Source organism: Phyllobates terribilis, unplaced genomic scaffold (genome assembly GCF_046119375.1).
Source record: "Phyllobates terribilis strain yellow unplaced genomic scaffold, ASM4611937v1 Scaffold_5__5_contigs__length_657084704, whole genome shotgun sequence".
Lineage (NCBI taxonomy): Eukaryota > Metazoa > Chordata > Amphibia > Anura > Dendrobatidae > Phyllobates > Phyllobates terribilis.
In genome coordinates this window covers 144,609,961-144,636,077 of record NW_027362765.1, presented here as the reverse complement: position 1 = coordinate 144,636,077, position 26,117 = coordinate 144,609,961, and the positions used below count along the sequence as shown (strand labels likewise).

The 26,117-nt window shown below is 43.5% G+C and overlaps 1 protein-coding gene across 2 annotated transcripts in view; it reads right to left on the bottom strand.

Moving 5' to 3' along the window:
* ASIC2 (acid sensing ion channel subunit 2) overlaps positions 1-26,117 on the bottom strand; it is a 999,936-nt gene that overhangs the window by 191,665 nt on the left and 782,154 nt on the right. For both annotated transcript variants that reach the window (XM_073683124.1, XM_073683123.1), the window contains exon 2: positions 10,790-10,940. In XM_073683124.1, coding sequence (XP_073539225.1) covers positions 10,790-10,940 — 151 coding nt within the window. The remainder of the gene's footprint in view (positions 1-10,789; positions 10,941-26,117) is intronic.

The window sequence follows — 26,117 nt, the reverse complement described above, 5'->3', positions numbered from 1 at the left end:
GGGTCTTCCAGCAATGTTTGCACTTCTGACTTTCTCTGGACAAACATCTGACCACTGCAGTCAATCACATCTCACAGATTATCACTGTGGATTGGCTGCTTTAGTCACATGTCTGTCCAGAGAGAGCTGTGCCCGTAATTCATCCAGATGTACCAAGAATTACAGACACTGTGGCAGTTGGGGAGACTGACTAATTTGTTGCTTATTTTACCTTAATCTTAAAAGTTTTTCACAGTTTTAAGTTCAAAGACCACCCTCTTTGAGGGCTTGTCGGGAAATACACCTTTTTGCTGCAGCCCTCTCCCAAGCAGCTCTACTTCATCAGGTAGTCACCCAGAATGGCTTCCAATGAACAGGTATGCCTCATCAAGTTGCAAACATCAGGTGTATTTTGCAGAGGCAGTGTTGGTGCACAGCCCCATACAGTGCTCAACCCTTTTCCACAACCGTTCTAAGACAGACTATGACAACAACCACACAACTAATCAAAGAGAAGAGGCAGTCCATCATTATTTTAAGATAGAAAAATGCTAGAACCTTGAAGATATCTTCAAGTCCAAATATGACAACCATCAATCTCTATTATTAAACTGCCTCTCATGAGGACCATCCCAGGAAAGGAAGACACACCTAGATATCATCTGTCTAAAGGATACTGCGAGAAGCTGGCCTTTATGGTCGAATTGCTGCAAAGAAGGCACTACTGAGGACCGCAAACAAGAAAAAGAGGCTTGTTTGGACCAAGTGTAAGGAGATGGACATATTGCCCAACGTTCTCCCTTGAAGAACAAGTATATTGTGATACTCCATAATGTAAATTGTGCTATGTGTTAACGGTGTCAATGATGTTTGTTGTTTGACATTAGTGAAAGTAAGAGTTACTGGTTGGGACAAGCCCAGAGTTGGAGGGCTAAGCTGCAGGGACAGAGATAGTTTGTTTCCTGTCAGGAGTTCAGAAAGGGCCTAGAGTGTGTGAGCCGTGCCACATGATGTTGGTGTCCCTAATGAGAGAAGAGACAGAGACAAAGGATAGCGAGATCCTAGCAGACAGCAGGAGAGAGAAGTGACCGAAATAACAGAGTGATCGATTGGAGACGGGTCCTGGGTTATTACACCTAGCAGTATGGCCCAGAGTTTATAACTCACAGAGGTAACAGCCCGGGCCTAGATGGGGCAGAGTACCTATGACGGAGAGAGTGCTCCGGTCAGAGATAGAGAAGATAAGTACCAGTCATACTGGCAATATAGTTCCCTAGAGGGGAAAAGAACATGCACAAGCGCGGATTGAAAATAGGACTCTTGTTACCTGGACTGTAGTACTAGCTGGACTGAGGTGAAGTAGAAAGGAAAATTGAAGTATAGGACAAACGAACAAAGTGGAAGGAATTGAAACTGTGTATGGAAAATGCTCCGTATTGTACAGTAAAGTTGTGTGCCATCAAGTTGTGTGCCCTCTTAACTACTGTATATAATCCCTCCCAAGTTATCATTGAGTAAAAAGTTTATTTTTGATTGGTCGTCTCCCTCATTGAAATGTCACTTTCCGCAATGAGAAACGTTATCCCTTAGACCTCAGTCCAGAGCCTCTCATCTAGCCAAATCAGTTCTCATACTTTGCACTGACGAGGGGCAATACCCCGAAACACCGTGTCTGCAAACTGAGATTCTGATTTGGCTTCTATCCTAAGTCGTATTGCATGACTCCTTAAAGAGTCAATAGTGACTTGTAGGATTGCTGCTTCCAATAAGTGGCGCTATAGAGTTCAAGTCCTTTTTTTCTCTGAAGAGGCAATTTGCATATAAAATTTCCCAGAGGAGCATTGCACAGTGAATAAGCCTCCTTACCTTGGCATGCCAGAGCCTGTATGTCACTCTCCACAAGGAGAAACGTTACCCCTTAGACCTCATTAAACAGTCAAACATCTGGTCCTGGCAAACCAAAATCATTGATTACATGCGTCCTGCAAGGGAGTAGAGCCCCCACAGCAAAAGTCCACACACCCAGTCAGGACCCCCACCTTCATGTAACATGCCAGGGCATAAAAGATGAGTACCTCGCCCATGCCTACCGCTCCGCACCACATTACACAAGCAACGCAATGATTGGACATTAGATCATCGGAAATCTGTACTGTGTTCTAATAGGTCAAATTTTGAGATTTTTGGTGCCAACTGCAATGTCTTTGTGAGATGCAAAAAAGGTACAAAGATGGTTTGTGTATGTATGGTGGCCACCATGGAGCACAGCATGGGAAGTGTTATAGTGTGGAGGACCTTTGCTGGTGACACTGTTGGTGATATATTCCACATTCCAGTCACTTTTACCCAACATGCCATCCCATCTGGTTTGCATTTTACACAGTATGAGGAGTGAGGGGGAAAATGTATAAGGAGGCAAGGGTGCAGACACAGTATGGTGAGTAGGGGATTAGTACGGACACAGAATGGGGAGGGTGGGTGCGAACGCAGTATGAGGACGAAAGGTGAGGTCTGTATGTGGACACAGTATGGGGAGACAGTAGGGGTATGGGTGCAGATACAGTATGGTGAGGCTGGGGATGGGTGCGAACACAGTAGGAGTAGCGAGGGGAAAAATGTATGCGGACACAGTATGGGGAGCGAGGGTGATGGGATGTGTGCAGACACAGAATGGAGAGATGGGGAGATGTGTGAGGAAGCATATGGAGAGCGAGGGGGTAAATATATGAGAAGACAGTATGGTTCACAGTGTGAATGTGAGAGAAAACAGTATGAGGAGGGAGGGGGAAATGTGTGAGGAGACTTTTGAGGGGAATAGTGTGAGGAGACAGTATGGGAGGAGAAAAGTGTGAGTGGGCACAGAATAGAGACTGAGTAGCGTGTTTGGTTAGCATGGGGGGACAGTGTAAGGGAACAGCCAGGAGGGGACAGTAAGCCAAGGAGGGGGAGTGTGATGAGGGATCACAGTATAGAGACTGTGCCCTGTAAGGGGGACACATTGTGAGAGGACAGAGTGAAGAGGGGGCCCAGTATGGAAGGAGAGGGCAGTGTGGAGAGCATGTACCATAAAAAGGTCAGAGTGGAGGTGATATTTTGTTCAGGGAATATAGTGAAGCACAATTATTTATTCAGTTGCTCAGCGTAGGGCAGATCTTTTTGTTCAGGAGGATTATAATGACACTGCTATCTTTAACAGCGTCGTGTTGGGATGTGCTGCAGAAGACTGAAGAAGATGAAGTCTGCAGAGACAAACGGTGGATGGGAAAACTCATCATGGAGTCTGGACAAGATGAAGAAAAGAAAGAGAATGGCTCCAATGAGAGACAAAGTCATCTATCAGGTATTTGGATGTAAAAGTTTTTTTGTGATACTAAGTCTCATACTTTTATTTATGTTAGGAGCATTAAAGAGGTTGTCCAAGATTGTGATGAGTCTGTAGGCATTCTATGTGACTGGAGACTTCTGAATTCTCATAGTGCGCACTGCACGCTGTCAGGATTCTTTGGTGCCGATGATTTGCATACATGTGGTCACGTGCCGACTAGACGTGTGGTCTCACTCAATGAATGTAGCCAGAAGTATGCCAATCACATCCTTGTGCTGACATGACCGTCAACTTTTGCCACCGGCAAGGAACAATCCTAAAAGTGTGCAGTGCATGTGCTGTGAGTATTCAGAAGCCTGCAGTCACTTAGAGTGACTGCAGACTTTTATCTCAACCCTGGACAAGCCCTTTAATTATAAAATAAAACCCTGTAGCCCAGACCTGGGCAAAGTGCAGCCCGCGGGCCACATCCGGCCCTTTGGCTGTTCCCGTCCGGCCCGCGGAACGATATAGCCGTTGGCTGAAAACAGTGGCCTATGAGCCACACTGCGCCCTCCCCCGTCTGTCCGTCACCGCCCACTGTCACATTTATGTGCATCCCCAGAATGCAGACAGCGGTGACTGCATTGGCGGAAGATGGCGACGCCGGCCCCTTCTTCCACCAAGTTGACACAATGACGCTTAAGCTGTGCACTGAGCACCGGAGACAGGAGCAGAGGCACAGCGTAGGAACGGGAACCAGGTGAGTATGTGTTTGTTTTTTTTCATGTGTATGGGATGTTTGGTTGGACATGGGGAGGCTATGGGGGCCTCATGTTGGACATGGGGAGGCTATGTGGGCCTCATGTTGGACATGGGGAGGCTATGTGGGTCTCATGCTGGACATGGGGAGGCTATGTGCGTCTCCTGCTAGACATGGGGAGGCTATGTGGGTCTCATGCTGGACATGGGAAGGCTATGTGGGTCTCATGCTAGACATGGGGAAGCTATGTGGGTCTCATGCTAGACATGGGGAGGCTATGTGGGTCTCCTGCTAGACATGGGGAGGCTTTGTGGGTCTCATGCTAGACATGGGGAGGCTATGTGGGTCTCATGCTGGACATGGGGAAGCTATGTGGGACTCATGCTGGACACGGGGAGGCTATTTGGGTCTCATGCTAGAATGCTAGACATGGGAAGGCTATGTGGGTCTCATTCTGGACATGGGGAGACTATGGGGGCCTCATGCTACACATGGGGAGGCTATGTGGGTCTCATGCTAGACATGGGGAGGCTATGTTGGTCTCATGCTGGACATGGGGAGTCTATGATGGACTCATGCTGGATATGGGGAGGCTATGTGGGTCTCATGTTAGACATGGGGAGGCTATGGGGGTCTCAAGCTAGACATGAGGAGGCTATGGGGGCCTCGTGCTGGACATGGGGAGGCTATGGGGGTCTCGTGCTAGACATGGGGAGGCTATGTGGGTCTCATGCTAGACATGGGGAGGCTATGGGGGTCTCATACTAGACATGAGGAGGCTATAGGGGCCTCATGCTAGACATGGGGAGGTTATGGGGTTTCATGCTAGACATGTGGAGGCTATGAGGGCCTCATGCTGGACATGGGGAGGCCATATGGGTCTCATGCTAGACATGGGGAGGCTATGGGGGTCTCATACTAGACATGAGGAGGCTATGGGGTCTTGTGCTCGACATGGGGATGCTACGGGGGTCTTGTGCTAGACATGTAGAGGCTATGTGGGTCTCATGCTGATCACAGGGAAGCTATATGGGTCTCATGCTGATCACGGGGAGGCTATGTGGGTCTCATGATGATCACGGGGAGACTATGTGGGGGCTCAAACAGTATATAGGGGGACGTCAGCATACTTAATTCTGCTCAATATTAAGTGATACAATTAATATTAATATAAAGTAATCATAATTAATATTAATATGTTAATATTAATGTTGAGCAGAGTTAATTTCAGCCTATTGGTTCGGCCCTCCACAACAGTCATGGTCTGTCATGTGGCCCCTCTAGAAAATTAATTGCCCACCCCTGCTGTAGCCAATCCTAACAGCGTGTAATATACTCACTGTCAGGATTCAGCTCTGCTTGCTGGTTCCAGCAGTCATCACATGGCCACTTCACTCATATGCAATTTTTATGCTTACGGTCACGTGACAATGAGCTTCTCATCCTGCGTCTCTCAGTATTTCACTGAACATTAGGGAATTAGGGAGAGCAGCTACTTGGCTAAGTGTGCAAATCGCATATGTGCTTGAGGAGGAGGGCGCCAAACTGAATTTTTGCCACGGGTACCAGCAAACCTATATAGATAGATAGATAGATAGACCTCTAGGAAAGCCATTTCAAGTGATGAGTTGATGAAGCTGCTTGAGAGAGTAGAAGGATGGTACATTGAGGAATCTGAGGTTTAATGAAAATTCTGATCTGATTTACACGTTTCTTGACTCCTTTTTTCCATATGTGTAACATCTTGGTTTTGCTGCTTTCTGTCTGTATTATACATATAAACCTCTACAGCAATACAATGGATGATGCCATTCAATAATATTAGCATTCCTAGTATACCCAGTCTGTGTGTACATGGCAGACTCATCTGAATTGATACATTGTATTCACGTCTAAAGCAACTCTTCAGGAATTCATCTGCATTGAGTGGGCAGGTAACTGAGTGACTAGTAGGAAAAGACACAATTATCTATAAATGGACTCCTGCCAGCCTACGTGTTGCATTTCTAGGGGTGAATTTATGCAGAATATGACTGAACAAATAGAGGGTGAATTGTCTTCTGCATGTAATACATACTTTTTATGCTTCATGCAACAATTTCTATTCCCTTCTGAAAATATTTTACACAGCCCTGGGCAAGCACAGCCTGGACTGGTTTGATACGGTCTATAGCACATTAATACGTGTTATTCTATTGACTTTAAGTCTATTCTATGGGGTTTTTTTTCGCTTAGTGTAGGTTTATTAAACATGTTTGACTAGGAAGTGAGCAACTTATTGTATCCGCTTACCACATATGAGATGTGTCATATCCTTTGTTAGAGAATTAGCTTATGGGGTGATTAACGGCTTTTTCTGCATGATCCATTTTTAATAAATGTAATGAAATAGTCAATACACACATGGGTGAATATTAATAAAAAAGACTTTGAGACTGACAATTTACATACCCCAATGATTTGAAAAAAAAAAAAAGTAAATAAAGTCCAAAATATTATAGAAATAGAGAAATAGCTGAAAAAAATTTGTGGGTAATGGAAAGAATTCTAAATTCCTAGTGGATGCCCTTCCCTTGTGATTCATGGTGTCTTACAGCGGTCCATATTCTACCTCTCTTTTAAAGGTGATGTCCATTGCTCATAACAATAACCCATATAGGGCGTAGTCAGATGGCCATATAAATCGGACTGAGATTGTACTGCTTGGACTGGCCAGCGGCTCTCCCGATCTGAGTGTGACAACTACATAGAAATATATGAAGCTATCACGCTTGGGTCGGGAGAGCCGATGGCCAGTCCAAGCATTACGTTATTATGATCTCAGTCCAATTTATATGGCAGTCTGACTGCGCCTTAAGGATAGGTAACTAATATCAGGTCAATGGAGGTCCAACACCTTTAACCCCAAGATCAGCTCTAGCAGGGACTGGATTTAAACAGCACATTAACAAAAAAGGGTCATCTTTCAAACTAAGTTAAAGTCTGCCGAACCCTTCGACACGGGAGAGAGGGATCAGCATGTTGAAATTCCAACGGCTGATCCTTTTGGTACCCCTGGAAATGGTCCATTAGCAAAGGAGTCTGACTGCTTCACAGGAGTGCTTGTCAGAGCCAAATGATCCTGTGTATGTGAAAATTTGGAGAGATAGCTGCTGGCTGAACAATCATTCAGCCAACAGCTAGCTGATGTGTATGGGGACCTATGGTCTTAAACAACCCTTTAACTTGCTTATGTATCTTATGTACCGTGGTTGGGTTTCCCCCATAGAGCATCACCTGATCGCTGCAATCAATGGGTTCAGGATATCTTAGGATATCTTACAGCTGTTTATATCCTGCCTCCTTTTCACCTACCTCCATGGTTGATGGGTTCAGCCAATTTTGATCCAAGTGTATAGCTATATTCTGTCTCCTTTACACTTACCTCTATGGTTGGAGGGTTCAGACAATTTTAATCCAAGTGTATAGCCAGCATAAGGGTATGTCATCCATATGCTTACATAAAAAAGGAATGTTCCTAAACACTAGGGCACATGTAGAAACTGATGTACCAGCTGACAGTTACACCAGCCTGAGCTTGCCTCATATTGTGCACTGTGCTCCCTAATGTGCTACATTCCTGTTACAAAATCACCTCTCAATGTCTAAGATGTAAAACCGACAGAGAATGGGCATAAATATGGAACTTCAAGGCCACTCTGCCTTTCAAGGCACAAAGGTCGTTCAAGTTGGGCCATGATCACCTTGTATCATGCTAGCTGAGATGTTCTTAGAGCATACGAGTAGTGATGAGCGCAAGTGCTTGTTACTGGAGTTTGCCGAGGGTGCTGGGGTATGCACTGAGCAGCGCGGGCGCTCGAGTGACATGTTCGCGTCCCCGCAGCCGCATGTTTCATAGGTATACTCAGTGCATACCCGAGCACCCTCAGCAAACTCGAGTAACGAGCACTTGCGCTCATCACTACGTACGAGCTCTATGACGACAGAGACCTACCACTTACTCTGTCTACCATGCCAGTGTCCTGGGCACTGTGTGACATAGTACTGTCTGGTATAATGGTTCTCATTACTGTATCCAACCTTCAGTCTACAATTCCCCATCTCCTGCACACATTATAAATGACATTCCCCAGTCTCTCTGTGTTTCATGTACAATTCTCTCTTCAACCGCTTCAACACGCTCATTAGCAAGATAACTTTCAGCAGTTTAATTACTAGTACAGGCCGCTGCCAGTGGGAATCAACAATTCCAAAGACATGATGCATGTCCCGAATATTTTAACCCCAAGGACAGATGGAAAGGCCTTGATGTTATGCCAGGATAGCAAGTACTCCATTCCTCATACACAACAGGTATCACAACATCCACCTCTATGTAGCATGTTCCCTGGAATATATAACCATGGGGGGTTTCTATTTTAGTGAGGAAGATGCCGAGAATGTGAGCATTGACATTTTCCAATGCCAAACTAGCAGAAGGAGGTCCTTTAAAATAACTTTCCAGCTCTGCACACATTAAAGGAGACCTTTCTAATCACAATATGGCCAACGTGAAGCAGGGATTTTGATTGTCTGATTGTAAATTGTGCTGTCCTGCAGGCGGCTTTCCATCTCCAAATCACTGAGCAGTTCCACCGTCTACCCACACATCTGGTAAGCAAGGGAGGTGCGGAATAACAGCTCAATATTCTTTGTACAATACAATATGTACCAACCAGTAACCTGGCCTTCAACTATTATTATTTCTACACATACTGTATTCTGTATTCCACAGGAGAATTGCCTTAACCTTGTGTGTCTGATACTGCGACAAATTCAACTAAACGATATTCCAGGAATTATAATCTATCTACTGGTTAGGTGATAATGATAAATGCTAGACTAGTAGAGTTCTGACTCCCACCAATTACCAAAATGGAGGACGGTTACTATAGCTAATACATCATGTGACAAGAAGCATGCTAAAACTCTGCTCTTGTGTGCCTTCTTGTCTGGGGTGAACAGAGGATTTAGGTCCCAATTCTGGTGACTATTGGGGTCCAATATTTATCACCTATTCAGTTGATAGCTGATAAATATTTCAAACCACAATACGACTTCAAGTAGTTGAATCCCCCTTAAAGAAGCACTCCTCCCATGAAAGCTTTTATCCTCTTCATATATTGCGGTCATCATATTATATAGCACTGTGTACTTACAATTGCTCATTTTGCCTTTCTATCCAGCTAATTCTTCTCTTTTCCATTAAGTCTATGATATCATGTGATTAAAAACTGAATCCTTCTAAGCGCTATGTAGAAAAAGGAGGTAAATTTTCCCTGTATGAGTCACTGCAAAGTCCCTGGTAGGGGGGAGCAGGGAGCAGCTGGGTCAGGAGTTGAAGAGGGAGATGACTCATGCAGGGACAAGAGACTTCCTGTTTCTACATAGAGCAGAGAAAAGAGCAGAATTAGCTGGTTAGAAAGGTAAAATGAGCAATTGTAAGTACACAGTGTTATATAATATGATGATTGCAATATATTAAGAACATTAAAAACTTGGATGGGTGGAGGAGTGCTTCTTTAAGGATGGTTCACATGACATTCTGCTCCCAGTTAGAACGGTCCAGTTGAATATGGTATTCTAACGCTCTAAAAATGTTGTCACTCCCCTAAATGAGGCAAACAAAGTCGAACATATTAAATTTTGAGCTCTATTTAACCTTTTTTTCCAGTGGTGTTGTCTTTCTTGATGAACACTATAGCGTAGTCTACTACATTATGTGACACTGACAGAAAAGAAGTCAAACCCTTCAAAACTTTCATATCGTAGATTCCTTGTGCATCACTCAATGGAAAGGCTATGTCGGGGGGAACGTCTCAATACTATTTTCTGGCTATCCAGTTGGAAACCCCCAGACAAAGCAGTCCCCAGCAGTGAGCAGATCGTAATGTACCTCATATATCTTATATTTCCTGCCAATGCCACCTGTGATGCGCCATAGTTCGTAACATGACTTCATCAGATTTGGGTGAGACCTAACCTGTTTATTATGAGCACAGCTATTATTGGGCACTTTATATGCAATCCTGACTTGTTACTTACAACTATAGCCTATATATTTCTAAATTATAGCTCTCTGTTAATTGATGAAATCTTTTAGCCTGTGTGCTTTTGGGCTAATACCCCTATCTAAATGTATATTTTATTAAAAATCAGATTGTGGTCCGAGGGTCATCCAATTTTCTCGTATGTGGAAAAATTAAAAAAAGAAAAACAATTTCTCCATCTTCTCCATTCTGACAGTCCGTGAAAATCAAACCCCACTAGAATATAATCCAAGTGCAGTTCGATTTTTTCACTGACCCATTGACTTGCATTGCCGATTTTGATCCGACCCTCAGATCAAAATCTGACATGTTTCCGATATTTTCCACGGACCACTCGATCCAAGGAAAAAAATTGGACATGTGAATGGCCCCATAACCTATCATAGGTATGACTGCAGTCCGTGAAAATCACGGATAGCACTCGTATGCAAAAATCGGACTTCTGAATGAGGACTTACACTGTCTAATCCAATAATACATACCTACATACCTAATATTGTATCGATTATATACCAGACTACTTGTACTAGTTAATTGGAATACATTTAGGTACAGTATTTAGGCATTTTTTCTCCTGTTTCCTAGAAGGAGTATACTGATGACGTGATAAAAGACATAATTATATTTTTTGGCTTTCAACATGCAAGTACATACCTGTCTCTCCCCAGATGGGAAGATACTCGTCTTGCTGGATGTCCAGCATGATTTCTAGACCATTCCCTGTCCCTCCTTTTACAGTGGTCAGTAAAGGACGACCGTCGTGTCCAGAATTAAACATGTAACATTTACCATATCTTGTGAACACCTAGAAGAAAAAAAACACAGAAGGAGTGCGTTAATAATTCATCAAAAAACAAATATTTAATCTATCATCCTCATAAAAGATTGATAATCGTTGTTGTGTAGCCCGCTGTATGACAGACTGTCCTCTACGTCTCCCACTGTGAGGCTGATCTAGATTTCATCTCATTCTGTATATTGCTAACATGTTGCGCATTGCCGCACTCTCCCCACGGAGCTTACAGTCTAATATTCTTGCCCCAGTCATATTTTATAATAAGCCAATTACTCTACAAATCGTTTTGCAAGGTCAATGATTATTACTATCTACAGTAAATGTTTGGAAAGATACAACCATGTCTCACGATATATATTTCATGCAAACAATTTACTAAAACTCTAAAGTTCCTATCTAGATTGTTGTTTGGTTTTAGTGTAGTAGGTGAAGGCACAAACTTTGTTGACCTAAGGACCATATTGTTAGATTATATATCCACTGACTTCTTTTAGCCTGGGGCTACACACTGACTTCTGAGTATATCTCCAGACTTCTTTAGCCTGGGGCTATACACAGAATTTCCAATTTTAATATAGAGTGATAGATGCAATCCAGAAAAGTGAACTAAAAACTAAACAACTCAAAGTATTTCCCTGCACTGCATATGACTATCATTAGTTAAAATCTTGTTGTGTGTATAATCAGCCTCAGAGAAAGACGAATCTATATTAACTAGAGATTCAATGAAAATCTAATTTGTGTCGAATTTTTGGAAATTCACATATCCCACTGATTTCTAATAATCTGCAATTCGAATCATCTAAAAAATGACTGCTGCCATTTTACACTTTGCAAAAGATTGCATCAGCCACAAGTTGATAATAATGTAATAGCAATTCTGTTCGGAGATCGGACACTGAATTTGCCACAGCCCAGAAATGCAAATAGAAAGGAAAGGAGTTCAGCTCAACAAACATGTTCTTCTTTATTCAGATAAAATTCATGCAAAGGACATCTGGACCAGATATCCTTTGCATGAACTTTATCTGAATAAAGAAGAACCTGATCATTGACAAGTGGCGCCACTTGTCTGAGCGGTGGATACCGCAGAAACCTTTTCAGCGCTGCCTGCTGCAGTGTAAACAACTCCCAGATGACTGATGAAGGTCTTACTGACCGAAACGTCTTTATTAAATCTGGAATTTCTATGAACAATAAAATAATTCAGTCTGTTTGAAGAAGCGAGTGCCAAGTCTTTCTTACACTGTTTAAAGGATCGGGGTCCTACTTGTGCACTGAAGTATACCCGGAAGTGCAGTGTTTGTTATCATAATTATGTTAATCATGGGCCCTAAAGATATAAAGGTGACAAGCAATGCAAGAAATAATGTGCACAGTGTTATGATGATCAGTGAGATAAAAATACTGTTAAAGGGGTTGTCCAGGACTATTTTTTTTTTACTATGGGTCTAAAAACTAACAGTCAAGTAGTTGCTAACAGAGACAACTACAGTCATGGCCAAAAGTATTGAGAATGAGACAAATAGTAATTTTTCCAAAGTTTACTGCTTCATTTTTTGTAATGGCAATTTGCATATACTCCTGAATGTCAAAGAGTGATCAGCTTAACAGCAATTACTGTACTTGCAAAGTCAATATTTGCCCAGAAAATGAACTTTAACCCCCAAAACACATTTCAACATCATTGCAGTCCTGCCTTAAAAGGAGCAGCTAACATCGTTTTAGTGATTGATCCATTAACACAGGTGTGGGTGTTGATGAGGACAGGGCTGGCGATCAATCAGTCATGATTAAGTAAGAATGACATCACTGGACACTTTAAAAGGAGGCTGGTTCTTGGTATCATTGTTTCTCTTCAGTTAACCATGGTTATCTCTAAAGAAACACGTGCAGCCATCATTGCACTGCACAAAAATGGCCTAACTGGGAAGAGTATCGCAGCTACAAAGATTGTACCTCAGTCAACAATCTATCGCATCATCAAGAACTTCAAGGAGAGAGCTTCCATTGTTGTCAAAAAGGCTCCAGGGCACCCAAGAAAGACCAGCAAGTGCCAGGACCGTATCTTAAAACTGTTTCAGCTGCGGGATCAGACTACCAGCAGTGCCGAGCTTGCTCAGGAATGGCAGCAGGCTGGTGTGAGTGCTTCTGCACGCACTGTGAGGCGGAGACTCTTTGAGCAAGGGCTGGTTTCACGGAGGGCAGCAAAGAAGCCACTTCTCTCCAGAAAAAACATCAGGGACCGACTGTTATTCTGCAAAAGGTACAGGGAGTGGACTGCTGAGGACTGGGGCAAAGTCATTTTCTCTGATGAATCCCCTTTTCGATTGTTTGGGACATCTGGAAAACAGCTTATTCGGAGAAGAAGAGGTGAGCGCTACCACCAGTCTTGTCTCATGCCAACTGTAAAGCATCCTGAAACCATTCATGTGTGGGGTTGCTTCTCAGCCAAGGGAATCGGCTCACTCACAGTCTTGCCTAAAAACACAGCCATGAATAAAGAATGGTACCAGAATGTCCTCCAAGAGCAACTTCTCCCAACCGTTCAAGAGCAGTTTGGCGCCCAACAATGCCTTCTCCAGCATGATGGAGCACCTCGCCATAAAGCAAAGGTGATAACTAAATGGCTCATGGAACAAAACATAGAGATTTTGGGTCCATGGCCTGGAAACTCCCCAGATCTTAATCCCATTGAGAACTTGTGGTCAATCATCAAGAGACGGGTGGACAAACAAAAACCAACAAATTCTGGCAAAATGCAAGCATTGATTATGCAAGAATGGACTGATATCAGTCAGGATTTGGTCCAAAAGTTGATTGAGAGCATGCCAGGGAGAATTACAGAGGTCTTGAAGAAGAAGGGGCAACACTGCAAATATTGACTTGCTGCATTAACTCATTCTAACTGTCAATATAACCTATTGGTACTCATAATATGATTGCAATTATATTTCTGTATGTGATATAAACATCAGACAAACACTAATAAAAACCAGAGGCCAGCAGATCATGTGAAAATATAATTTTGGTGTCATTCTCAAAACTTTTGGCCATGACTGTACCTTCCTGTTCTATCCGAGGGGTCACCAACTGCTCCTGCCAGTGATGCAGCGGCTCTACGTCCACAGAGCAGCTCTTCTTCTGGGCTGTTCTGTCGACAGGGTGTGACTGTCAACGTCATGCTGATTGCCACTGGCTCCCAGCAGTTAGGCAGCGGGGAGCCGGTTGTCAATCAGCATGACATCCGCAGTCACACTCCGTCAAAAGAGCAGAGTGGAAGAGAGGCAGCTGCTCCGTCAATGTGACATCAGCGGAAGCTGAATCGCCAGAGTGGTCTACGATCGGCATGTGCTGGCAGAGACTGGCGCCGGGCACAACAGGCAGGCAGTAGTAAAAAAATTAAATAATCCCGAGTGAACCATTTAATGTCCATTTTGCAATGATATGATTGGCACCAATAGTGAATGATAGTATTTGCAGCTACCAATAGCATCTCTGTGGCAAGGAATTCAAGCGCACTGATGAGGAAAGTGACTTTTGTCCTGTTCAAATTTCATTTCCGGGTGTGAATTGGTAATATATTCCGTATCTAGAATGATGCTTAGTAGATTGCTATACTTCTTTCTACATCGTAATTTAAAATTGTAAAAGCCATGTTCGGAGCAGACGAATGATCTCATCGTAGTCAGTCCACGCTCTCCATCTGTAATCAGATTCTGGCCCTTTAACATTTGGATTTCCCCATAGAGGGATTTTTTTTTTAATTTTCTACTCCTTTCTCTGCTGCTTGACAGCTAAAAATATATGATTGCTTTTTATTACCAGGGACATTTTATACAAAATACACAGAGCGACATAAGGAAACTCCTTTGGGTCCCGTTCACCTCATCTCCCTCACCTCTGCGATAAGGTTTTCCTCCTAAATTACTTCACCATTGGGCTGATTTATAGGATAAGACATCCAGTATCTTCTCAGCTTTTTTTTATTGCAGCAGAGAACGGAGAGATGGTTTCAACAATAAAATGTTAAGAGAAATTCTGACACAGAATGAGGGCATATTTGTCGAGGGGAGAACAATAAAACGGGGAATTAATCAGTTGTGACGTCTCCTCTCTTTATCTGATACCTAAAAAAATAGTTCAATTTACTGGGTGCTATCATAAGAGTCATCAGTGGCAAAGTCAGTGAGCATGTTCAAAGTCAAAATGCCAGAAAATAGTGCCAGGCTACATGATGATAAGCGTCACGCAGCACTAGGGATGCCAATCACAATCATCACACTGTATGGCATATTTAGGAAGGTGAAGTCAAGATCAGTAGCTTTAATAAAAGCGCCCATATACATTGGAGTAAAGTCGTTGAATCCGCCAATTTCAGTGGGCATGGCCAACCATCTAATGTCTATGGGGGCTTCCTTATTCTCCCCTAATCGTTGTTTTCATGGAACATAAAGTATGGTGGTTTTAATTCAATACCAACACTTTGGTTCACCAGGAAAATAAGCTGCTGTGTCAACACACATGAATGACGTGAGCATTTATTTGTATGGGGGAGTCGCGATTCATAGCTGTCATGTAAGGTGTAAGAGTACCTAAAAGGTTTCTCAACATCAATAATAGTTAACATTGCAAAATGCTTGTAAAAACAATCAGTTTTGCAATTTTAATCTTTTAAATTTAATAATTAAACTACTCTTTGTTCTCAAGAATGGAGGGATTTTTAATGTTATTGTTTTAAGGCGTTGTAAACTACTAGGAAAACCACTTTTAAATCACTATGTTCCCCAATTATAAAATATTAACCGCAATATTCACCATTGTGCTGCGCCGTTACAGCAGTTCAGTGCCTGTTTTCCCAGGGCTCGCGTAACATTGTTATGTCATGCTAGCCCTGCAGCCAATAAGTGGCAGCTTCACTCTCCCTTCATTCGGACAAACCAGACATCCAGAGGAATTGAGAGAGCTGCCGCCAGATGTCTGATTTATCCGAAGGCGCAGTCAAGCAACGTGGCCGAGCATGCACAGGGCTTACATTTTCATTTTAACAGAGAAAGGTTTCACCTTCATTGAGGTATTACCAGCACCCTCACTGACTGTGGGTCATCATTAAAGCTTTGGTAATTAAAGTCTATGAGTAAGTTGCATATATTCCTATTTTAACTACATATATATATATATATATATATATATATATATATATATATATATATACAGTACAGACCAAAAGTTTGGACACACCTTCTCATTTAAAGATTTTTCTGTATTTTCATGACTTTGAAAATTGTACATTCACACTGAAGGCATCAAAATTATGAATTAACACATGTGGAATTATATACTTAACAAAAAAGTGTGAAATAACTGAAAATATGTCTTATATTCTAGCTTCTTCAAAGTAGCCACCTTTTGCTTTGATGACTGCTTTGCACACTCTTGGCATTCTCTTGATGAGCTTCAAGAGGTAGTCACTGGAAATGGTCTTCCAACAATCTTGAAGGAGTTCCCAAAGATGCTTAGCACTTGTTGGCTCTTTTGCCTTCACTCTGCGTTCCAGCTCACCCCAAACCATCTCGATTGGGTTCAGGTCTGGTGACTATGGAGGCCAGGTCATCTGGCGTAGCATCCCATCACTCTCCTTCTTGGTGAAAGAGCCCTTACACATCCTGGAGGTGTTTTGGGGTCATTGTCCTGTTGAAAAATAAATGATGGTCCAACTAGACGCAAACCGGATGGAATAGCATGCCGCTGCAAGATGCTGTGGTAGCTATGCTGGTTCAGTATGCCTTCAATTTTGAATAAATCTCCAACAGTGTCACCAGCAAAGCACCCCCACAGCATCACACCTCCTCCTCCATGCTTCACGGTTGAAACCAGGCATGTAGAGTCCATCCGTTCACCTTTTCTGCGTCGCACAAAGACACGGTAGTTGGAACCAAAGATCTCAAATTTGGATTCATCAGACCAACGCACAGATTTCCACTGGTCTAATGTCCATTCCTTGTGTTCTTTAGCCCAAACAAGTCTCTTCTGATTGTTGCCTGTCCTTAGCAGTGGCTTCCTAGCAGCTATTTTACCATTAAGGCCTGCTGCACAAAGTCTCCTCTTAACAGTTGTTGAAGAGATGTGTCTGCTGCTAGAACTCTGTGTGGCATTGACCTGGTCTCTAATCTGAGCTGCTGTTAACCTACGATTTCTGAGACTGGTGACTCGGATAAACTTATCCTCAGAAGCAGAGGTGATTCTTGGTCTTCCTTTCCTGGGGCTGTCCTCATGTGAGCCAGTTTCTTTGTAGCACTTGATGGTTTTTGCAAGTGCACTTGGGGACACATTCAAAGTTTGCCCAATTTTTCGGACTGACTGACCTTCATTTCTTAAAGTAATGATGGCCACTCGTTTTTCTTTACTTAGCTGCTTTTTTCTTGCCATAATACAAATTCTAACAGTCTATTCAGTAGGACTATCAGCTGTGTATCCACCAGACTTCTGCACAACACAACTGATGGTCCCAACCCCATTTATAAGGCAAGAAATCCCACTTATTAAACCTGACAGGGCACGCCTGTGAAGTGAAAACCATTTCCGGTGACTACCTCTTGAAGCTCATCAAGAGAATGCCAAGAGTGTGCAAAGCAGTCATCAAAGCAAAAGGTGGCTACTTTGAAGAAACTAGAATATAAGACATATTTTCAGTTGTTTCACACTTTTTTGTTAAGTATATAATTCCACATGTGTTAATTCATAGTTTTGATGCCTTCAGTGTGAATGTACAATTTTCATAGTCATGAAAATACAGAAAAATCTTTAAATGAGAAGGTGTGTCCAAACTTTTGGTCTGTACTGTACACACACACACCGGAATATATGAGGGTCAGTCAATAAGTAATGCGTCCTATTTTTTTTCTCCTTAAATAAGGTAGTTATGTTAAATATTTGAATTTGGCACAATTCCTCAAACCTTCTTCTCCAATCCACAGCAATTGCAACTTCCTGCACCAACAGGTGTCAGGACTGTATCCGTTTGCAAAATGGCTGACATCGATGTTCATATTAGACAACGTTCTGTGATTGAATTCTTGCATGCAGAAGGTGAAACGCCCATTCGAATTCATGAGAGACTGAAAAATGTGTACGGTGATGCAACAGTAGATGTCAGTACTGTTAGACGATGGGTTCGTCGCTGTAACACAGCTGAAGGGCCATCACCGTTGGCTGACAAAATGCGGAGTGGCAGGCCAGTAACCGCAGTGACTCCAAGCAACATTCAGCGAGTCGATGACATCATTCGTGGTGACCGCCGGGTGACTGCAGATGAATTGTGTGGCATTATCTGCCTCAGTAAAGGCAGTGTGATGAAAATTATTGGACAACTGGGATACAGAAAAGTTTGTGCACGGTGAGTCCCAAGAATGCTTTTTACCATGCTGGAATACATGCCCTTGTTAAACGGTGGACCAAGACTGTGGAAATGGATGGAGATTATATTGAAAAGTGATAAATTAATCGTTAATGTTGTGGTTTTCAACCTATGTAATTGCATTTGAATTTCTTGCCAATTAAAAGGAGAAAAAAAAAAGGAGGCATTACTTATTGACTGACCCTTGCATTTTTGCTAGACAGCCTAGTGATAGTTGACATCAATCGGTTAGTGTGTGCCCTTATTTCTATAGGAAAGCTATTATTATATAGCAGCACCAAAACATTCAATAGCACTGTACAAAGGTTGTCAATGATCACTCCCATTAGTCCACCTCTTTAACAGGGTTCACAATCTCATTTTCCTATGTGTCACATAACATGGGTCCAATTATGGTACATAGGAATGCAGTAAGTATTTATTTGGAGTTAACACAATGAGAACATACAAACTCCAATTGTTACCCATAACGTATTTGTAATGTGGAGCTGGAAATAATACGGCGAACCATGCATTGGCTGTTCTGCAGATTTCAGCTTTCAACAGAATCATCAGCACTCAATGTGGGAGAATAATGTCTTTTTCTTGGGACATATAGCAACTGTTATCTGCGTCATCCAAATATGGAAAATTACAAGAAAAAACCAACATAAAAAAAACTAAAGAGAGGTCATACAGTACAACAAGCTCTAACAATTAACACAGCAGCACCTGCTGTTTGCCCAACATAGTTCTTCAAGCATAAGCCTGCAGCTGTTGTAAACAGATTAGCAATTTATTCATTTTTGGCATAGTATATGAGTTATAGGATGTTAAATGGTTATCTCATGTAAGAACCCCCTTCTATATGTTTTGTCCGGACCCCTGTCTATGTGTGTTTTAACAGCTCTATGAGGGCAGCGTCAGTTCCCACTTCTGTTGAGTTTCATGAAGGACACTGGTGATGGGAAGGGTAGTTGCACTGCGGAGCACAGCAGGAGAGAACTGATATCTCATTAACTAAGTTGAGTATGGTGGAACTTTTCTACATCCTCGTGCTCAGTTATCATTCAGTTTGTGCTTGGTTAGTCGTTATTGCGCTATACTATTATAAATTAGAAGTTTTCTACATGTTTGTAAATGCTGAAATACAGTTACAATTACTTTTAAAGAATGGATATGTGGAGTGCTAGAGTTTGACATCAATTCCTATTATTTTTCTGTCTGACATCTCTTGCTGGCAGGATTAGTCTGAAGCATATAAATAGGTCTTTCCATTAGCCAAGATCTCCACAATGAATAGCACCAAAGGAATTATGACTTTTTTTATCATAGAATATATATTGGTTACACACGCAAATTATTTATACAGCATAATCTGTAAGTTATAACTGTAAAGCTATAAGCAAGAAAACATTATTTCATGTATTACTACTAGTTATTTAGTTACTGCAGGTATCATTGTGTATATCCAGAGTCGGACTGGTGTGCCTTGGGCCCACCAGAGAAAATCATACCTGGGGCCCATTATGTAGGTACATATAAATAATACAAGCCCACCAATTGTGTGATAACACATGCTAATATTGTGATGTAACATAAAAACACAATGGTTCACATTTATCAAAAATGGCGTAATTTGAGCTAAATATTCAACTCCATTATTCCATATTTATCAAATTTCGGCACTAGTGACAAATTTGGTGCAAATTTATTTAAGCACAACATTTTAAGCATGGTAGCACACTTCTCATTGTCAAAGAGCTGCCATCCAGTGTGTCAAATGTTGCATAGTTATATAATTATGTACAAATTGCAACTTTTTATGCATGTAAAAAAGGTCGTAATATAAATGCATTTGTTCCGTGCCTTTTTTAAGACAGCCAGTGTTGGGATAAGGGCGCTCCTCTCCTTTACACATACATAAAATCAATTCAAAATATTAATCCCTTGGCACAGATGAACATACAGTGCCAGTACGTCCACAGCAGGGTCTGCATGTGTGGAGTTGGCTGAGGAGATGAGCCCACTTCACACGCAACATACAGCAGGCATGTGCTTCTATGGTTACTATTCAGCTGTGCGCCCCCATCTTGATACTCCCGTGAAATCCAGCATTATGCTGGATTCATATGCGATCATTATTTCCACTATATACTGCAATACTGTTACTGTTGTTTTAAAACATACAAAACAAAGCAGAGGCGTATTGATCCCGGTCATAGAGGGTGCAATCGGGATCAGACCCATGCTGGAACGTGGCCCGCCGACACCAATTTCACCTGGATGTGCATCCTCTGACACACATTCTGCTGAACTGTATTGTGATGCAGAGACCCGCCGGCTCCCTGCACTGCAATACACACTGCCGGCCAATCAGAGGCTGGCAGCATATGTTGACTTGCCAATGATGGGTTGCATATTGCAGTGACGTCGTGCGTCATGTGCCCTTGGCAGCCCACAGAAGTCAGCTCCCGGCTGGGGGAACATTATACCAGGATGGCGGACATTATATCATGATGGGTGATATTATACCAGGATGGAGGATATTATACCAGGATGGAGGACATTATATCAGGATGGAGAACATTATACCATGATGGAGGACATTATACCATGATAGATGACATTATATCAGGATGGCAGACATTATATCAGGATGGCGGACATTATATCAGGTTGGGTGACATTATACCAGGATGGCAGACATTATACCAGGATGACAGAGATTATATCAGGATGGCAGACATTATACCAGGATGGAGGACATTATATCAGGATGGTGGACATTATACCAGGATGGAGGACATTATATCAGGATGGTGGACATTATACCAGGATGGAGGACATTATATCAGGATGGAGGACATTATATCAGGATGGTGGACATTATATCAGGATGGTGGACATTATATCAGGATGGCAGGCATTATATCAGGATGGTGGACATTATACCAGGATGGTGGACATTATATCAGGATGGTGGACATTATACCAGGATGGTGGACATTATATCAGGATGGTGGACATTATACCAGGATGGAGGACATTATATCAGGATGGAGGACATTATATCAGGGTGGAGGACATTATACCAGGATGGAGGACATTATATCAGGATGGGTGACATTACATCAGGATGGCGGACATTATATATATATGTGTGTGTGTCCCTATGGTTATAGTTTTGAATGATTACTATTGTCCCTTCATTGTTTCTTCGTTGCATCCAAATAACCTGTTCACAAAATCAAAGTATGTCATTGGGTTGGAAGGGGTTAAACAGGCAGTTTTAATGACATCACAAAGCACATAAACATCATAGACATCATGTGACATCACAATTGGTATAGAATGTACAAAGTGTAACACCTGAGCCATCTTGCTTCATTAGAGACGGACAGCTAGAAGGGAACAAGTCCAGGTAGGGAACTCTTCATACATTGTATAGATGGGGGGTTAGTAGTGGGATTCAGAACTGCATCATTAACCTGAAGATCTCAGCAAATGGTGCTGGATCATGTGTCGTGTGCTGTGAATGTTATAATGATTCTATGATTTTAAAAAAAATGTTATTAATCAGATTCCAAGGAAAATCTGCACATTTGGGGGCTTTAGAAAGCCAGTGCGAGCCTGGCCTAGCAGGGGTCTCCAATCTGGACAACCGCGTCCCTAAATGAGGACTTTCTGGTCGATCTACTGATCATCTGTCAGAGGTCTTGAAGACCCTCGGCTGGTTTTGCCCTCTATGACACCCATGTGCTGTAATAAAAGTATATAGAAAGGGGTGGGCCAGTTGAGACCACTCCATTTGCCTCCATTTTTGGGTAGCTTTCCCATTAATATAGTCAAAACATAGCGTTTTCATAACATAAATGTAATTGCAGACAGCTACGGTTCTCCATTGTCAGATCTCTTGGTCGTGTTGGATCAGGGGTGACCTGGAACTGACGGTTTATTGTGATCAGGAATTGCAGTATGGCGTCCTGTGTTTTCCTTTAGTTCATAGAGCAGTAGGTGATGCAGATTAGAATAGAAGAGTGGAAATGTTTAGGTTATAACGTGCGTCATGGCTCAATTAAAATGAGGCTGGTGGTTATTTGCAGCCTGTGATTTTGTTTTATTAATTCAACTCTTGCTTGATGTCGGAACCTTGATACATAACACAGCAGTGGCAGTTATTATGACATCACAGGGCACATGACAGCACAGGGCCCATGACAGCACAGGGCACATGACATCATAGATATCACATGACATCACAATTGGTAGAGAATGTAGAAAGTTCTAATCCTCAACTATATTGTGTTCCAGAGGCAGCAGCTTGAGGAAGACAAGTCCATATAGGCAACTGTTCACTTGACACTAAGGCCCCGTTTGTGGTGACATTTAGAACTGCACCATTTGCCCCTAAAAAATCTCAGCAAACATCTCTGAGTGACATGTTCTCTCTTGTGTATTAGGATGACTCCTTAAATAGGACCTATCATCTAATCCTCTTTTTTTTGTAATTATAGGCGCTATGTCTCATCTAGTTGAGATGAGCAGCTGTAATGAAGCACGGACAGATGACGGTGGCGCAGCAGAATGGCCAAGCAGAAACAATGGGGAACGGAGTAGCTTGATGGCAGCAGGAGGACCAGAACTGGAACCACACAAAATCATGAGTAGAATTGGAAACTGGTGTAATAGAGTTACAGACTCTGATCAGACGGTGTAATAGAGTTACAGACTCTGATCAGACTTTGATCAGAGTGGCATCAGTTTTTCTCGGACGTGGAGAGGAGAAAAAAAGGTTTCTCACCTTCTCCCTTCTGTCAGTCGGTGAAAATCGGACCACACTCAGATGTCATCAAAGCGCGGTCCAATTTTTTCACAGACCCATTAACTTGTATTGCCATTACCATATTTTGCGTACTATAAGACGCACCGGAACATAAGATGCTCCCCAAATTTTGGGGTGGAAAATAATTTTTTAAAATAAAATGGTGGTGCCTCTTATAGTCCGTTTAACGTTAGGTTACCAGGGGGCGCGGCGGCGGTGGACCAGGGTCACAGGAGGCAGGGCCGCCGCTTCAGTGGGCCGGCAGTGGCAGGAGTGGAGTGATGCTGCGGGCCCTGGGCTCTCATAAGAAGTCGGCTCGGTGAGCAGAATCCCCTTTCCTATTGATTGACCGACAGTGGGCTTTGGGAAAATGGCCGCTGGAGGCGACGCATGCGCAGATTGAGATCTCAGGAGATGCATGTGCCTCCTCCAGAGTCCATTTTCCCAAAACCCACTGCAGGGCAATCAATGGGAAAAGGGAATCTGCTCAATATCACCGACATCTTATGAGAGCCAAGGGCCTTCTGACACCAGCCTTCTGAAGCAGCGACACTGCCTCCTGTGACCCTGCTCCACCGCACCCACCCCTCGGTAAGCTACATTCGGATATTGTATATTAGATTGTAAGCTCCTAGGACAGGGCGTACATTATTCTACATGCCCTCAGGAGCAGCCTGTATATTGTATATTAGATTGTAAGCTACTAGGACAGGGTGTACATTATTCTGCAACGCCCTCAGGAGCAGCCTGTATATTATATATTAGATTGTAAGCTCCTAGGACAGGGTGTACATTATTCTGCACGCCCTCAGGAGCAGCCTGTATATTGTATATTAGATTGTAAGCTCCTAGGGCAGGGTGTACATTATTCTGCACGCCCTCAGGAGCAGTCTGTATATTATATATTAGATTGTAAGCTCCTAGGACAGGGTGTACATTATTCTGCAAGCCCTCAGGAGCAGCCTGTATATTGTATATTAGATTGTAAGCTCCTAGGACAGGGTGTACATTATTCTGCATGCCCTCAGGAGCAGTCTGTATATTATATATTAGGTTGTAAGCTCTAGGACAGGGTGTACATTATTCTGCACGCCCTCAGGAGCAGTCTGTACATTGTATATTAGACTGTAAGCTCCTAGGACATGGTGTACATTATTCTGTATGCCCTCAGGAGCAGCCTGTATGTTATATATTAGACTGTAAGCTCCTAGGACAGGGTGTACATTATTCTGCATGCCCTCAGGAGCAGCCTGTATATTATATATTAGATTGTAAGTTCCTAGGATAGGGTGTACATTATTCTGTATTGTGGCGCCCCTGAGGGTTCGACCGCCACAGGGATGCTGCACTTCTTTAATGGAGTGTAGTGTTCCTCCTCTGAGGTAAGACCGGTGTGATAGTCGTGACCCAGCCCTTGCATCCAACACCACATTTCTCCACCAGAGGGAGCTGGTATGCACTAGGTGCTGCTCCCCTTGTTACAGGGAGACTGGGGAACCAAGAGAGAGGGGAACCAGTTAGTGGGTGAGGGTGGAGGACTTACAAGTTAGTTACACTTTAGGTTTCATATTTAATAGAAAGCCATCTTTGATCTTGGTCTTTTGGTCTTAGTCTTTGATTATTCTTCTGACTGTCAAATACTGTAATCTCCCACCCTGTTAGTGGATCCTGTGTGGACCTGCAGGGGAGGGAGACACGGCCCTCGTACCAGGATGCAGACGGAGCGGTGTACGCCACCTGTCCTCGCCAACCTGATATATTCAGAGGGACTCCGGCTGCAAGAGGGCTACCGGCCCCCGACACCCGACCTTGCTACTCTACGTCCTGGACGGGAAAGCCCGGGTAGGCCCAGAGGATCCCACCGGGCATCGGACGGAGCGGAGCTGCCCCGTGCCCTTGTTCTGAGAGGAGTTCAGAGAGAGACCCAGCCTATTTGTACACACATGGACAGGAAAGGAATTGGTCTGTAGTTCAGGAACACTCTGCTGTGGAGTCGCGACAGAATGCTGGACTTACTCGGAGGTTGTCAGACCCCCGTTTCTGGTGAGCGCAGGACTCTGCGGGGAGCAGGGAGTCTCCTTCCTTTGCCATCTAAGTGAGTAAAGCCTTGGAAGTTCACCCCTATGGCCTCCGGATTATTATTTCTGCGCCACACCGTGGGACGCGGGATCCCTTCTCCTCAACTACTACCCCCTCCATCCTGTCCCTCTGCCCTGAGGCCTTGCTCAGCCTGTGGGGAGTAGTAAGAACTTTGGCCGCGGTAACATGTAAACATATGCAAACATCGTGCCTCAGCGGACTGCAGCGGCGCTGGTGGCCCTTCACCAGGCACCACGGGTGGCGTAGTCGTTAACCAACCTCTCATCCCGGGTAAGCCCTCACCATCTCCTTTTTAATGTGACGGCCCTGAGCACGGGTCGGGTCCGGGCCACGGCTGCGTCCCATCTCTCCATCACAGGACCCGACACCAAGTCCCCCCAACACCCAGGGTGAATTAAAAGGCTTATACCGGACGTAATGAGGTGTTACACCACTGGCGTAGTCGGCAGGATCTTGTGCCCGCAGCAACGGAGAAAAGTGTCCATTGCTACCGTGTACTGCGCGCCTTTCTAAACAGACTGTCGTTTTCCACTTAAAATGGCGCCCGCCCAAGAAGAATGGACGCCATAATGTGAAGTAAGGACAGTGTCTCAGCACCGCCCATCGTGGGCCTGGCTCCCCAATGGCGCCAAAAGAGCAGACCGCCCCTTCCATTAGAGACTGTCCGCGGGGTAGTGTCCATCACCCCGGAGGGGACGTCCGAGGGAGTGCCAGTCGGCCTGCAGCCCTGGAGCCACACCAAAAAGGAGGTGGAGACCAGGAGGTGCAGCCATCTTTGCGAGTTCCAGCATCGTCACCACGAGCAGCGACGATGGATGCCGGTGGAGACGGAGCCAGATCCCATCTCCACCTGGGAGCCCCTGCG